At 42.2% G+C, this 17,455-nt stretch overlaps 1 protein-coding gene across 2 annotated transcripts in view; it reads left to right on the plus strand.

The window, feature by feature from the left end:
- TRMT13 (tRNA methyltransferase 13 homolog) overlaps positions 1-17,455 on the plus strand; it is a 30,730-nt gene that overhangs the window by 10,574 nt on the left and 2,701 nt on the right. Inside the window, exons 3-10 of one of the 2 annotated variants that reach the window (XM_068239985.1) lie at positions 2,531-2,597; positions 4,562-4,621; positions 8,460-8,529; positions 11,235-11,341; positions 12,831-12,998; positions 13,120-13,186; positions 13,264-13,338; positions 17,053-17,440. In XM_068239985.1, coding sequence (XP_068096086.1) covers positions 2,531-2,597; positions 4,562-4,621; positions 8,460-8,529; positions 11,235-11,341; positions 12,831-12,998; positions 13,120-13,186; positions 13,264-13,338; positions 17,053-17,440 — 1,002 coding nt within the window. The remainder of the gene's footprint in view (positions 1-2,530; positions 2,598-4,561; positions 4,622-8,459; positions 8,530-11,234; positions 11,342-12,830; positions 12,999-13,119; positions 13,187-13,263; positions 13,339-17,052; positions 17,441-17,455) is intronic. The other variant, XM_068239986.1, reaches the window with a different exon arrangement.

The raw sequence follows: 17,455 nt of genomic DNA on the forward strand, positions 1-17,455 counted from the left end.
GATCCCTTTTTGGCAATACTTCCAATTAAGAACATTCCTCTCAGCAAAAGATCTGATTAAGGTAGCCCAAAATAAACTTACAGACTTTGACTCCTTGATTCTACAGAACACTCGAAAGAGAAACTTAGTCTCTAAACTATATAAATCCCTTCTGGACTTATCTCAGCAGCCCATATTTTTATTTAAAGATGAGTGGGAACGCAGATTTAAAAAATCGTTTAATGAAGATGACTGGGAAAAAGTTTGCATTATGGGATATAAAAGTTCAGTAAGTGTACTGACTCAAGAGATGAGCTTTAAACTGCTAGCTCATTGGTATAGAACACCCGCCTTTCTTCATCAGTGCTTCCCTCAGGTCTCTGATGTGTGCTGGAGGTGTCAAAGTGCAAAGGGTACTCTTCTTCACATTTGGTGGGATTGCCAATCAATTGTTCCCTTCTGGACCAGAGTCCAATCATTAATAGCTACTATTGCTAGTGAAAAATTAGAATTTCTACCAGAAGTATTCTTATTACATCTTTCTAGAGAGAGCATGCGTTCATACAAAAAATCTCTTGTCAAACATTTGCTCAATGCAGCCAAGGCATGTATACCTCTCAAATGGAATTCTACTGACCCTCCATCGATCTCCCTTTGGTTCCAAAAGATAGAACAGATTGAAAAAATGGAACAATTACGCCACTCCACCACAGAGGAGGTTGAAAAATATGTGATTATGTGGGCCCAATGGTTTGACTTCTTAGATAGCCAGGAATATCGAGACTTAATGATAGATAGGCAATCAAGGCCTCCCCTCAATGCACATCTGTGTTTAGGCCCAACTGTTATCCCACCCTCCCAGGTACCATGAAATATATCAAATTTCATTATGGACCTAATCAATAGCTTTAATTTCCGATAATTTACATTCTCTATTAGGTTGCTTCTAACTAAGATTGTATCTTCTATGGTCAAGACATATACTATGCAGGTGTTATTTTCATTACAATGTGCACAGATGTGTATTCTTTTTATCTCCACTCATCTATATTTCATAATTGAACAACCACCAGCTCTTATGTGAATATATAATTGTGAACAGTTAAGATTTATAGTATAGTACTTTTTATCATTCTGTTTATTATGGGACGCTTTGTCTCTGTTTTCAGTACCATTTTCTGTATTACCTTTGTCCCTTAAGTGTGAAGTCTGTTCTTATCAGAAGATATGTATGTACACAAAATTGTCATGCTCTTGATTATATGTTGAACATACCTGACCATGTATATATATGTGGTTGTTGCACATCTTCCAATAAAATATAATTGTTTGGAAAAAAAAATATCAGGTATGTAAGTGGCTGACTCAGTCCTGACTCAGACAGGAAGTGACAACAGTGTGACCCTCACTGATAAGAAAATTCCTCTTTTTATCTATTTCTTGCTCTCAGAAGCCATTTTCTGCCAGGAAAGTGTTTTATAGTTGGAATTTCTTATCAGTGAGGGTCACACTGTAGTCACTTCCTGTCTGAGTCAGGACGGAGTCAGCCACTTACAGACCTGATATTGAACTCTTTCAGGCAGAGAAAGAAAAAAAGGAACACAGCATAGTTATATGTGTGCTAGGCACTGTACATACACATGTCTATCTCATCATGTCACATCTCAGTTCGGGTATCCTTTAAGGAGGCAAATATTAGCGTTGACATATTCAAGGATATACGGTAACCCTAACTAACATTGTAAACTCCATTGATCTCAATGGGACAGATTACCCTCACTCTTGTACACTTTTTTCATCATGTTGCTTTGCTAGGTTATTTTCCCACTGTAGGAAATTACCCAAAAGAATGGCCAAGAAACCTTACATTCAACAATCGCCTGAAGTGATCAACTGTTGCGCACAAACTGCAGTATGAGCACAGCACTAGCAATCTGTGGGAGGTTATTTTTCCTTATGCCTGTTCTTCTAACAGCGGGAATGAGGTGGTAACTTGAGGTTTACCATTTATGCGAGCTCTGCCTACAATGATGCTAAATTCCAGGAACTAACTTAAAGCTCACCAGCTTTAGTTATGCTTGATAGGTCTCTTATGGAAGAAGTCAATGGGCTTGATTCACAAAGCGGTAATAACTGTTTAGCACGGGTGTGCTAAACAGTTAGCACGTGAAGTGCCATTCGCTGACTTTTGCGCGCGCAAAGTGCCGCGATCGCGCGAATCGCGGCACTTTGCACGCGCAAAAGTCCCTGAATGGCACTTCACGTGCTAACTGTTTAGCACACCCATGCTAAACAGTTAGCACCGCTTTGTGAATCAAGCCCATTGACTTCTTTGACTGGGAATCCATTATTCCCACACCGTGACAGAAGCCCTGGATGAGCACAGTGATGTGTGCATGGTGCAGGATTCTGTCTGTAATGGACATGCAATCATTTGATCTCACAATGTCTAGTCATAACGATATAATTTCTGGCATCAGGTCTTATGACTATGGAATACTGTAATTATGAATATGTCTGAAAAAAATAAAGTTCTTTGTTTTTCTCATAGCACGGTGTATGAGGACCAGCTGCAGAAACACCTGAAAAAATGCAATTCCAGGGAGAAGCCTCAACCAGTATGTATTATTATTTTACTGTTAACATATTATGCAGTAAATGAAAATAAAATAATACAATCTGCTTTAAAAAAAATGTTTTAAAAAGGCTTAGTAAATCAGAATCAGCATTTTTATTTGGTTTATTTGAGTTGCACCGTGGCGTAGTCGTTAGCGCTCTCACCTTGCAGTGCTGGATTCCCGGTTCGAATCCCAGTCAGGGCACTATCTGCATGTTCTCCCCGTGTCTGCGTGGGTTTCCTCCGGTCACTCTGATTTCCTCCTACATCCCCAAAACATACTGATAAGTTAATTGGCTTCCCGCTAAATTGGCCCTAGACTACGATACATACACTACACCATACATACATAGACATATGATGATGGTAGGGATTAGATTGTGAGATCCTCTGAGGGACAGTTACGGTAAGTGACAAGACAATATACTCTGTACAGCGCTACAGATGGTGTCGGCGGTATATAAATACTTAATAATTTGGTTAATATGAAAGTAGATCATAATGTGTATGCTATCCAATGTTCATTTACAGATTGTGAAGTTTAGAGTTGGTCTAGGTCAGGCATGGGCAAACTTGGCCCTCCAGCTGTTGAGGAACTACAAGTCCCACAATGCATTGCAGGAGTCTGACACAAATGCATTGTGGGATGTGTATGCTATCCAATGTTCATTTACAGATTGTGAAGTTTAGAGTTGGTCTAGGTCAGGCATGGGCAAATTTTGGCCCTCCAGCTGTTGAGGAACTACAAGTCCCACAATGCATTGCAGGAGTCTGACAGCCACAGTCATGACTCATAAAGGCAAATGCATTGTGGGATTTGTAGTTCCTTAACAGCTGGAGGACCAAGTTTGCCGATGCCTGGTCTAGGTTCACTGGTTGTGATTATTCATGTAACACTTCTGGGAGGGCGATTTGCTAAAGCAAATTTGCGATTGTCTGAAAACTACCAATCTAGTATTTACTAAACATAAAAGATATTAGTTCATGAATTCACAAGGACATTCCCTGCCATCTCTTCCTTGGTGGCGATGGATACTGCGGGAATGTACGGTATTTGCGTGGGGGGTTCATCCTTGTGGAGGTGCGGGCGATAGTATGTGGAGGCGATAGTATGGGTTGACGTATTTGGAATCTTGTACTGTCACTTCCAGATATCACTTTATGACCCTTTACCATGAAGAGTTACAAAGAAAAATACCCACACTAAGGCAAAGTGTTTTCATTCAAACACACCATGTTAAAATAATTTTATAAGATTAATTTAAAAAGTTCTTGTAATTTTAATCTTTACTCTTGTGTATACTATTTTACTTGTATTTTTCTGATCTCTATGCTTCGCTCTTTTTCTATTCTTCTTAAAGGCCCATACACACGTCTGATTTTTGCGAACGACGGGTCGTTTGAACGTCCCGTCGTTCAGTCGTCCGCACGCCAAATCAGGCGTGTGTACAGACTGTTGTTTGCGTGATAAGACTGAGTTTGAGCGATCCGCCCGGCGTGAAGTTCCACTTGTTTGATAAATGTGAATTCGGCTGGCCCTGTGAGTATTGCAATGGCTGGCTCTGAATAGACAAACATGCATGAGCACTTTCTCTTTTTCATTGTAGTGGAGCTGCATGCATCTGCAGTGGACGTCATGGCTGCTGAAATACACAACAGCATGTAGCTCACAGTTTCTGTATACCGCTTCTGTTCACCTGCAGCTGAGGGGATCATGGCAGAAGTATGCAGAGGGATTGCAATTTGCAGTTCCTTTACTTAGTAAAGTAGTAGCAGTAGAGTATTGTACTGTTAGCCATTAGGATTCAAGTCTGAGGAAGGCTGAATAGCCAAAAGCGTACTCTTATTCTTTTAAGATAGAGAATAAATGGCATCATCCAAAGCATTTAAAGCTTCTTGCTGTAACTTAGTAAATGACTTTCCAAGAGTTGTATGTCCAGTAAAATTAGTCTGTTTTTTTTCCAGGTCTTTTATGTTAAAAATATCAACTCAGGAGCTGTGGATGTAAACGCGTGTGAAGAACAGGTATTCCGATTGCATAAGCTATGCAAGACTTATACACTTCACTGTAGAAATACTAGATTTTGCACACCCATAAAGACTGCAGTGCAGGAAGTGTTCTGGCAGCTATTTGTGCCAGTATTTTTGAGTACTAGCAGAGTTTAAGTGTAGGTGAGACTCCGCTCAAACCTCTATCAGCCGACGGTGCAGGAAAACGGGCTGCTCATACCCACAAGTCCATATAGTGAAGGTGAAATCCGCACTAGGTCGGTTGAAAGAATTCCTTTATTTCATCAGATACACATCAATCCAAAAACACCACACGCTGAACTCATATTCATTATAGTTTTTATACATTGATTTTATATTATGCTATGTGAGGGCGTTCCCTCATTTTTATGTACGCTTCCCCTTTGTAGGTGGGTTCTTTAAGCACTCATTACTGGGTGTGGCTCCTTTCTATATATGGGCCCTCCTGTCACTTTGCACTTATGCTATGATTAAGGACGGTACCACGTCCGAAACATGTCAGCATGTGGTGTTTTTGGATTGATTTGTATCTGATGAAATAAAGGAATTTTTTTCAACCGACCTAGTGCGGATTTGACCTTTACTACAGAGTTTAAGTGAATGTTATCCTTTTCCATTGTGCAGTGTTGGGATTATATGACTAATGCTACGTACACACATGCGACAACGATCGTTCGTTGTCAACGACGAACGATCTTTTAATTGACGAAAGAACGACCAAAGTAAAGTTAGTTGTAAAAAGTGTGTAACGATCACATCGTTAGAACGAACGTTACACCACGTAAAAGCACTTAATGCGCCTGCGCATAAAATTGTAAAGTTCCTTGGAGAAAAAGTGAAATGCGCATGTCCAGCCTGGTACGAACGATCGTTTCCAACGATGTACCACTTTTGCTAACGATCGTCGGTGGTAAAAATCCGCCAAGACAGAACTTTGTTTTGTAGCGATTTGCCTCGTTCGTCGTTTGCCTTAATAGTCGTTGGTTCGTTTTTTGTAACGATCGTCGTTGGTAAAGATCGGGGAACGATCGTTACAAACGACTATAGTTGCATGTGTGTACGCACCTTAAGCTGCTTGTGTGTTCACAGAAAATTATCACTTGATAAGAGAGTGATTTCGACACAGAGACAGAGAAGTTTTGCTAACAACTTTGTCCCACTATTACCTGGACCATTTAGAGCACTCCATTAGCAGAGCTCTCAGATTACTAAAAACGCTGCAGGGGCTTAAGCCGCATCTACACGAGTAGATGCGGCCGCGATGCTCCTTATCAATCGAGCCGCTGATGCGGCTCGATTGATAAGATCCGACAGGACGGATCTCCGCACCGCCGATTCCCTGCTCGCTCCCCGCGAGGGGACAATGGCAGGGAATCGAGTGGAAGATAAGCGGCGCCGGCGGGGACGAGCGGGAAATCGAATGCGGCGCACGCTCGGCGAGCGGGGACGCGGCGGGCACGCGGAAGAGGCGATCCGGCGGCTAATCGAGCCGCCGGATCGCAGCCTCATCTACCCGTGTAGATGAGGCTTTAAGCCGCATCTACACGAGTAGATGCGGCCGCGATGCTCCTTATCAATCGAGCCGCTAATGCGGCTCGATTGATAAGATCCGACAGGACGGATCTCCGCACCGCCGATTCCCTGCTCGCTCCCCGCGATGGGACAATGGCAGGGAATCGAGCGGAAGATAAGCAGCGCCGGGGGGGACGAGTGGGGAATCGAATGTGGCGCACGCGCGGCGAGCGGGGACGCGGCGGGCACGCGGAAGAGGCGATCCGGCGGCTAATCGAGCCGCCGGATCGCAGCCTCATCTACCCGTGTAGATGAGGCTTTAAAGAGGAACTGTAGTGAAAATAACATAGTGAATAAAATTGCTTATTTTTTACAATATTTATATATTATTTAGTCAGTGTTTGCCCATTGTTAAATCTTTCCTCATCCTAATTTACATTCTGAAGTTTATTACTGGTGGTGAGGTTAGTTCTGCCAGGTAATCTGATACGAAATGTTTGTTACAGAGAGTTCTATGCACAGAGGGAGGTATTGCTTGCTTGGCAGTTGGAAAAAGCCATTATTTCCCACAATGCAACAAGATTCACAGATAGGAAATTGTCAGGACCTTAGTCATGACATCACACTTTGGGAGGGGTTTCACCACAATATCGAGAAAAAGTAAAGATTTCTTATGGGAAAAAGGGTATCAGCTACTGATGTGGATGAAGTTCAGTCCTTGGTTCCAGTTCCTTTTTAAGGTGCCCATACATTACTCGATTTTGCACCGACTTTTTATCTATTGACTTTGGGCGATGAGCTATTGGGCGATAAGCAGCAGGGTCACACTGTAAGCGAGATTTTATGCGATTCTCCTTTATCAATCGGCTGAATGATGTTGTGATCCATACTCTGAAACAAAAAATCCATTCTGTGTCAAGAGAAATGATGTGAACATTTGCCAACTCCTTTGCGCTCAACTGATATTTTCCAACCTGCCTGATCGAGTAAGTTGGTTGATTCAACAAGATACGTCCAGTTTCCAACAATTGAGCAGAATTGAACATAACTGATTCTTTACACATCCGATAAAATGATCGCATCAAATGTTCGATCGAGCAGGAAAATTGAGTAATGTATGGATACCTTTAGGCTGCTTATAACCATGTTGTCTGGAATGGGTTGGTAATATCTTGGTCACCTGGACTACTTTACCAGAGTACTGAGACGTAGGTTTTTAATAGTATGGCCACCTGCTCTAGTCAGAACACTTTGTGTCATTCAGAATGGACCAGTTATAGCACTCCATTACCTGAATTCTGATTCTTGAGCTGTTAATTTTCTGGTCGCTCGAACTTCGTTACCAGACTGGTGAGACTGTTAATAACCTGACTGCAATAGACCAGTGAGAGCACTCTAGCCAATCAACAGTAGTCCAGACATAATCACCTCAGCCAGTGAGAGCATTTCCATTACCAGTGCACTCTGATTGCCTGTACCTCAGGGCTCTGGGTGTTTTTATACAACACAGGTACACTGGTACAAATGTAATGGGGGACCAGGGACTTGTTATCACATACTACATGAGGATCACACGACTAGAGAAAGGACTGTAAAGTAACATGCAGGTTTATATTCATACATGCATAAGTTACAAGCATACAGGCATTAGTTACAAACATTAATGTCAAAGTGTGGGCATTACCCCAATATAATTCTATTCACTTCATAGTGTGAAATTACCCCTTGCCGGTGAAATTGTGTTTAGGAACTGGCTTTAATGAACATGGCATACAAATTATAATTTTATTAAAGGGAACCTGAAGTGAGAGGTATGTGGAGGCTGCCATATTTATTTCCTTTTGAAGAATACCAGTTACCTGGCAGTCCAGCTGATCATTCTGGCATCAGTAGTGTCTGAATCTCATACCCGAAACAAGCATGGGGCTAATTTTGTCAGATTTTGGTCAGAAACATCAAACATCTGATCTGCATGTTTGTTCAAGGCCTATGCTAAAAGTATCAGAAGCATCATTAAGACTGCCAGGCAACTAGTATTGTTTAAAAAGAAATCAATATGGCAGCCTCCATATCCTTCTCACTTCAGGTGTCCTTTAAATAAATCTATATGAAACCTATCAGTATAACAGTATAATTAAGATGGCACCACAGCACAATGTCTCTTCAGAACATGCATGCACAATAAAAAAAATTCATACTGTAAAACAAGTTATTACAATGGTACTTTTGATATCACATTTTTAGCTATAGAGTTATAATTCCATTGCATGTCAATAGGTTGTTGAACTACCCTTATGTAATATCTCTATGGTGCTTTTAGGGAAACCTCAGTTCTCTGCCCAAAGAAGAACTGCAGAAACTTATTGAGACGCTGCTAAGGGTGACAGATGGTAAGTGAATAGTCACAATTTATTGGTCTGTGTCTGTAGAATATTTCCCAACTTACCAGCTGAATAGTGATCATTCCTTATTGTACTGCAGCATATTAACAGAAATTATTGCCATAGTTGTGGTATGAAGGAAATTAATGAATAACTCCCCCCACTGCTGTTTGGTAAGTGAGTGCAGGTGTGTGGCTAATACATATCTGTTTGGCAGGGCTCACTGGAACAGCTTGCTTGAAAAGATGGTCCAGCACATTTTAACCAAATCAGGTAAAAAGGGCGCAGAAGCCCTTATGCAAAAGAAAAGGCGCCGCCATAGGCACCTATGATAAAAGCCACAATTAGCATAAAACAGAAATGTTAGCATGTTGCACCAGAATTTACCATGTTTTCCGCTCACGGCAGCTTTTACACTGCGGCTAAAATGCAAAATTTATTAATGGCAAGGATGACATGCCGCTCTGCTCCACAAGCTTATGGGCATAGCGGCTACCATATTTCAGCAGGCGCCATCTGTGGGGGTCAGAGGGGCATGGAGGCACAGCGATCCAAGCAGGAAGCATCCCAGTGTAATGCTCCAGCGAGCTAACTCGCCACAGGCACACAGGTACCGGGACTTCCACACTCAAAACATTGCTAGGAGGCAGGACACAGCAGAGAGGCAGCTGGCAAGTGTTGGATCACTGCTACATGATCCATACACTCCACTACTCACACACATACACTGCCTGACTCGCGTATAAGTAGTGGGGGTAACACATTTTTTGTGCTGAAAAATGTGGCTTATACGCGAGTATATACGGTATCTTTTTATAATATTAATTTCTAAATTATTTAGTCAGTAATTGCCCATTATTAACTCTTTCTTTCCCGCAATTTACTATGTGACATTTATCACAGGCGGCATCATCTTTAGTATTGGCAGGTGATCTCTGCAGAATGTTTGTTTATTGAGAATTCTAAAGCTAGTAGAAAAGATCATTGGTCTCCCAAAATTCTCTAAGGTAGGGAAAAATCTGGATAATAAACAGCCTAAGCTAAGCCTCAGTGGAAGGGCGGGGCTACATACCAATATACAGCAAAATATAGATATAGGAAGTGTTCATGATGCTGAAACCAGGATATTTACCAGGAAAGTGGCTATCCTGAATAATTCACTGCACTCCACTATATGTCGTTACAGTACTTCTTAAAAAGAAAATATACTCCTTTCATTGACCAGCTATAACAAACTATGGCTTTCTTTTTCCACCTAGGTCACAAATAATACAATGCTTCAGGGGTCTCTAGTGACTTTTTGAGGTTTACCAAGTAAAAAAGAAGAAAATACCTGTTGCCCCAATTCTTCTCGTCTCCTCCTCAGCAATCTACAGAGCTGCAGCTCACTCCCAGTCTATCTAAAGTGCTCCATATGGGGATATGGGATTGTGATTATTGTCACGCTGTCACTTTCTTATAGAGCAGTAGACATCTGACTGATATGAAGAGAAGGAGGGAGTGAGCAGGCAGCTGGCGCTCTCTGAGGAGAAAATGCGGATCTGTGGATGCAAAATTTGCAATGTATTTTCCAAACCCTTTTTATGCATAATTGATTTAAAATAATGTACTGTTAACCACATCCGGACAGCGGTGATTGGAATCTATGCCCTGTTTTGATGCTCTAATACCTACCAGGGTGTAGATTTCATATCACCGCCGATGCGTGTTCTCGCTGCTTCCCGACGCAGCTCACTTGCCCTGCCATCTCTATGACGTCAGAGCCCTGTGAGCTGGTCAGCAGCCAATTTCATTGGCTCCTGACCCTGTCTTCAATGTAAGCAACTCCCATTGGCTTACATTGATGGACAGGGTCAGGAGCCTATGAAAGCGGCTCCTGACTGGCTCACAGAGCTCTGCCATCATAGAGACGGTAGGGTGGGCGGCCTGAGGCTCCAGGTGTGCAGCGGCGGGTATAAGCGGCTATTCGGCAGTTTCTGGTACTTAAGACTGCTGGTACTTAAGTGGTTAAATACATAAAAGAGACAACAAATTCTACCAAATAGCCGTTAATATTGATTATATGCTTTGTTGTTATTTTGCTGATGTGAGTTATTAATATGTACATGTGCTGTTCTAAGCAAATTCAGAAATCACATTTATTAAATAGACACCTAAACCAAAAAGATACTTATAGCCTTGTACACACACTAGATGTTTCTTGGCCAAGGCCTGCGGGCACCACCTCTGCTGATAATCTAGCTTACGTACAGCTGCCCCAATGTGTTGTCGAGAGGTCTAGACTGCCATATCATCGCAGGCTGAGGCCATTGTTCTTCTTACCCCTCCCACTCTATGCCACTCTGATGTTCCCCCCCTTCCTCCCCCACCATCACCTCCATAGCAACAGAACTCATTGCTAGCCTCTAGGCTTGCAACACTCAATATAGAGCTCTACCCCGAACTGTCACCCGAGGCCTGCAGGCGACAGCAATTGTACTTGTGTACGCACATTCACTGTTCCTAAAATAACCCCTTATGAGGTCTACAGCAACAAAATAGACTGCTTACCTTTGTCAATCCTCCATAATTGAGGCTGCCATATTGTTTTTTGGGATAGAACTTTGATATTCATCTTCTGCCTAGTGTGAAATACACAATATACTGTATGTGACTATGTTTCCACACTATGCATGCCTAGTTTACATGTGACTGTTATTAACATCATCGTATAGGTCTGGATCCTCCACTGCCAGATAGAAAACTATGCCATGCAGCCGTACAAGAAGCCTTAAATGACCCTGCAAATGGAGACAGTGCATCCAAGCACCTCAGGCAACAGGTAGAGCATGTCTGGCTCCATAGGTGATAGAAGTGGATTGTCTTGTCCTTATATTGCATGATAATATATTATTTACATGCAAAATAAACTTGTATGTTGACTCGTTGTGCCCTCTTTGTCAAGAGGAAAGCTTTGAATGGAGTTGTGTTAAGGTGGCCACTAACGGTACAATTTCTAGCGAAAAATCGTTCGAGCGATCAGATATTCTGATCGGACGAAAAATCGTTCACTACACCATCAACTAACCAATCATTGCTTCCTATCTATTACGAACAACAAGAAAATCCAAATTTTGATTCAACGAAAATTCAATCGGACGATTGTTTTTAGAACCGTTCATTATCGATTGTGCCCATCAACTGAGATTATTTACAACCAATCCGATCAGAATTTCTGATCGCTCAAACGATTTTTCGCTAGAAATTGGACCGTTAGTGGCCAGCTTTAAGCATATGTAGGCATCTTTGTATGAATGTGGTTCAAACGTGACGCAATGGCCCTTATTTAATTAAAAGTGGTAATCGCGATTTTGTGGGCAATCGACCATTATCGATTTGATAATTTATTATCGAATCAGATGAAAAAATCGTTGCCACAAAAAGCATGTCCAATTGGCGATATGACTGAAGCAAAATGCAATCCAGCAAGCAAGAAAATACTCAATACAGTTTTAATAGTACTTTTCCTCTTATGTTATTATTTTTTCAGTTGCAAAGTTATTTTATAGAGAAGATAAAAATCATCTGGGAGAAACTCAGAAGAAAAAGTGAATTGAATAAGGGCCAATGCTCACTAAGGGTATTACAGAAGCGGTGTGATTAAAATATTCTTGTGTAATAGTTCAGAAGTTAGACAAGGAGAAAATAAATTAATATGTACATTGCATTAATTATGGACATGGTAAAAAAAAAAAACCTCTGTCCTCCTTTCAGCTATTATCTAAAGCAGGCATGGGCAAACTTGGCCCTCCAGCTGTTACGGAACTACAAGTCCCACAATGCATTTGCCTTTATGAGTCATGACTGTGGCTGTCAGACTCCTGCAATGCATTGTGGGACCTATAGTTCCGTAACAGCTGGAGGGCCAAGTTTGCCCATGCCTAAACTAAAGTGATAACCCCTACTTATGGAGTAGTCAGACTATAGGAGGTAGAGAGACTTGGAAGCTATAGCAGGGTCCACTTTCAGTATACAGGAGTATTTAATCCTCGCATTGTTGCTTAGTAAGTCAAGGTGGCCATACTCAATACAACCAAATCATTAAATGTACAGCTATGTTTGACAAGGCGATTTATTTGTACGTTGTATGTATCTGGATCGGTTTTATAGAAAAAAAAATTCTGACATGTCTGATCGGGCACGATGGAAATTTCTATTTAATTGATCTATAAAGTCAAGTGTTTTTTTTTTAGAAAAATAAACATTGAATCATACATAGCCACACTTAGAGTAGTTTATTAACCTTAATGGTTGTATGTCCTCTTCTTCAGGGCTCTATTTTAGGTCATTTGGATCGGCTGGGCATGTTGGGGAGTTGTCGCTGTTTTGTGGAGTTTGGAGCAGGTAGAGGGAAGTTGTCCCACTGGGTGAACTGTGCTTTAGAGAACAATGATAATGTCCATTTCCTCTTGGTTGAAAGAGCCACCACTCGGTTTAAGGTAAGATTCTGAATGCTGTCATATTAGCAACATATTGATTTAACCGTTTAACGTTTAGTATTTCTATCTGTTAGCCAAGACTCAGTGGGTTTAATAATTAATTTGCTATATTTGGCACTAGGTGGATGGGAAGCAAAGGAAATCAAGTTTTGAGAGACTCCACATTGACATCGAGCACCTTTGTTTAGGTTAGTAAACTCACAAGTTTATGATAGTGGATATAGAAAAGACAGTTGGATTACAATTTCTGAATGGTTCCTTTCAGATCGAGTCCCAAGTCTTGTTCAGAAACAGCTTCCAGTCATTGGGATTGGAAAACATCTTTGTGGAGCTGGAACAGGTCAGTGAATTCACAAACTAAATTCCTGGCAATGAAAAATACAGACGCAGGAAACACCAAACCCACTACTAATGATGTGTGAATGGGGCTATTTTCTTTTCGCTATCATTTTCACACAAAAAAAGTTACATTTTTGCATAGTATTTAGTATATAGTATTTGCATTTTGCAGAGAGGAGAATACATATGAAAATGCTATGACATGCAACACATTTTTGGCAACGACATTGAAGTCAGTGGATAGGAGAAGAGTCATTTCCCAACAAACGAGATGATACGCCAAAAATATGGGCATGAGAAAACTCCTATTTGAAGAAAGGGTTTCTTTCTCAGAAAAATGTACTTAATACCTTAGGAAAAAAACATTCATTTTCATGAAAATTTTGCATCATGAAACAGCGTTAATGCAAGAAATACTTTGGAGAAAATGTGAGCTCATCTCTACCTACTACCTATATCATTAATTAAAAAAATTAAAGAGACTCTGTATTTAAAAAAATCCGTCTCTGGGATACTTGCCTAGGAAGGGGTAAGCCTCAGGGTCCCAATGAGGCTTCCCCCTCCCCTGTAGCTTCGGGGAATCCAGCATTGGCACCCCCGAAACCTTCCTTGATAAGCAGAGATTTATTTCCCTCTCCGGGATCCAGCGCAGATGCAGTAACGGCTCTTCATTCAGGCTAAGCGGAAATAGCCAAGCCTGATCATATCCGCTCTATTGCGCAAGATCACAAGTACTCGCTCATCCGCAGTAGAGCAGATCGATCGGGTTTGGCTATTTCTGCCTTAACCCAAATAAAGAGCGGCTAGTGCGCCTGCGCAGGATCGCGGTAGAAAAATATTTACCTCGCCGCGATTCAGTGGGTCCCGGCAAAAGGACAGAGGACAACGGGGGGAGCCTAGTTAGGATCTAGAGGCTTCCCCCTCCCAAGGTAAGTATGCCCCAGAGGGTTTTGTTTTTTTTAAATACAGATCCTCTTTAAATAAATGTCTTTATTTTCTAGAAGAGTGATCCAAAATTTAATTTAAATTAGGCATACACTGTGCAGTGTTCTTAAATCACATACTTGCCTAAGAAAAGGGAAGCCTCTGGATCCTAATGAGGCTTCCCACCAGTTGTGGACCCTCCAAAAATTTCCAACAAGGACTGGTCAATAATCTGCTCGGGACACACTCCTCTTTAAAGGAATACTTAAGTCATGAAAAAAATGACATTTACTCACCTGGGGCATCCCTCAGCACCCTGAAGCTGGATGGTGCCCTTGCAGCCCCGCTCCGATCATCCTGTCCCCGCCGGCGGCTACTTCCGGGTTCGGCGACAGCCGCCGACAGGCTGGGAACGCGGCTGATTCTCCGCGTTCCCAGCCGCTATATCACCCTCTCTGCTGCTATAGCGTATATATATCCGCTATATATATACGCTATAGCAGCATAGAGGATGATATAGCGGCTGGGAACGCGGAGAATCAGCCGCGTTCCCAGCCTGTCGGCGGCTGTCGCCGAACCCGGAAGTAGTCGCCGGCAGGGACAGGATGATCGGGGCTGCGAGGGCACCATCCAGCTTCAGGGTGCTGAGGGATGCCCCAGGTGAGTAAATGTCATTTTTTTTTTTTATGACTTAAGTATTCCTTTAAGCACAAGCACATCTGTACCGTTTGTGCGCAAGTGCGGCTCTGTGTTCCTGTGCAGGGGTGCATGCCAGAGGAGGAGCATGGTCCAATCAGTTGGAGGGTCCACAAGCAGCAACAGGGCACCAGACAGTATATGTTTCTGAACTCGAGCTTCAACTTGGGTTCTCTATAACATCTTGAGGACCACAGGTTCATACCCGCCAATTTAGTGATTTATTGTTCAGTCATACAACTTGGCACCCAAATGAATTTTACCTGCTTTTCTTGCCACTAATAGAGCTTTTTTTTTTTTTACTGGGCTCTGATTGCTGCTGCAGTTTTTTTTTTATTAATTTAAAAAGAGCTTTTTTTTAAATTAAAAATCCTTTTTTTTTTTTTTTTTTTTTTAATTCCTTCCCCCCCCCCCCCTAAATTGGCCCTGACTGCAATCCATACACTTCCTGATGCATGCATAGGCATCAGCCTGTGACAGTGTTTCTCAAACCTGTCCTCGTGACTCCCCAACAGTGCATGTTTTGCAGGCAACCTCCCGTATGCACAGGTGGGGTAATTAGTGTCTCAGCTACATTGAATTTACCAAGCTGAGACACTAATTACCCCACATGTGTATAGGTGAGGTTGCCTGCAAAACATGCACCATTGGGGATTCATGAGGACAATTTTGAGATACACTTGCCTATGATATGGATTAGATTGTGAGCCACTCCAGAGGACAGTTCAGTGACGGGGCTTTCCTATGTACAACACTGCGCTAGAATGCAGCGCTGTACACATATATTATTTTTTTCTTTATTCCAGCCTGCCAGCTCTGAACGCAGCTGGCAGGCTGATGACGGATCCCCGCTCTGTGTCTCAGCAGGGACCGTGCGAGCGAGTGCACGTTCCCTGCTAATCCTGCCCACCGCACTTTGACACCCATCGGCTTTAGGTGGTTCCCAGCGAGCCACTCTCCCACCGCCCATTGGAGTTAGGCAGTCAGTGGGGTGGTTAAAATAGATTAAGGCAACAGGCAGTTGTAGCACGAGGGTCCAAATAGACCTCTTATTAAAAAAAAGTTATTCTAAATATAAATTCTCCTTTTTAAAACAGAAGGTATTACATGGTCCAAGTCCTACTTAATAGTCCTTCAACTAGTCTTACATGTGGAATGAGCATGCTGGAGTCAGAACACCTGTTCTGCATACTCACTGAAACAGAGCCCAGCACTGGCAGCTTCCATGTTTTACTTATCTAAGGATTCTTTTAAGGGCCTTTTCAAATTAGAGATGGTCATTGAGTTGATGATAATTTTCAAGTTGATGTACATTTTTTGTTATGTTATGGAAATGTATGTAGCTTGGAATTTAGCTAATCAAATGCAATAGCAAATGAGTTTGGTCCAATTCTAGGCTACATACCTTAGCTTAAAATTTTCACACGCCCGTTGACGCCCCTCGCCCAGTGATGTACTCCCTACTGGACAGGAAGTATGTCACTGGGATTCCCGGCTTCCCCGCCGTATTTGCGTCATTCTGCGCATGTGCTCCTTACTGCCAACAAATTAAATTTTGTCGTCCATTGACTTCCATTCATTCTGTTGCAGCAGAACTCACACGGTAACACGCTGTGGGTCCGCGGCAATTTGGAAGCTTCCAGCGCAACGCAGTTAATGTACTGGGGCCCCATACAGTTTGTTTGCTGTTGCGTTACCCTGCGTGCAGAAAGGTTAACGCAAGGCAAAAAAGTGCCCGAGTGTAAAGGGGGGCTTAAAACCTTGTTACAGCTTATAGAATGCCTATTGAGATGCTGCAGTGTGGTTACTTCTTGGTTTGTGTTTGCATATTAGCTCAGAACTCGGCAGAGAGCTGGGATATCAAATTACACTAGCTCATTACTTGCTGAGAAGGGAGAATAAGGCAGTTCTCTATAAATACATACAGGGTGGACACAAAGTGGATTTCTCTGCGTTTTCCATCTCTCCTGTTCAAGAGTTAAGGTTCGCTTTAAGCATAACAAACAGTACAAATCTATTGCAGCTTTGAACATTTGCATCAGGGCACCCTGTTATTGGATCTGTTTTTAAAACTATTCTATTTGTGTATTCTTAGATCTGGCTTTACGCTGCCTTCTGCAAAATTTCTGTAATCTAGAGAAAGAGCCTCAGAGTAAACGGCTCAGGATAGATCCTACACTACCAGGAGAATACACAGGAGACCAACCAACAAGACCTTGTCCTGTGGAAGGGATTGTTATTGCCCTTTGTTGTCACCATCGCTGTGATTGGCACCATTATGTAGGGAAAGACTTTTTCCAGAAATTGGGATTGGGACAGAGAGAATTTGGACTTTTTCAGCGTATGTCCAGCTGGGCAACTTGCGGTACCAGGAGACCAATACAAGATGATGATAATACGGATGAAAAAGGAGAGATTGATGATGGTGAACAGCATGATGTTGATCAAAGACCTACAGATTGCAATTCAGAGGCTGCACAAGGGTAAGTGAGCTCTTC

The sequence above is a fragment of the Hyperolius riggenbachi genome, chromosome 6 (assembly GCF_040937935.1).
Source record: "Hyperolius riggenbachi isolate aHypRig1 chromosome 6, aHypRig1.pri, whole genome shotgun sequence".
Lineage (NCBI taxonomy): Eukaryota > Metazoa > Chordata > Amphibia > Anura > Hyperoliidae > Hyperolius > Hyperolius riggenbachi.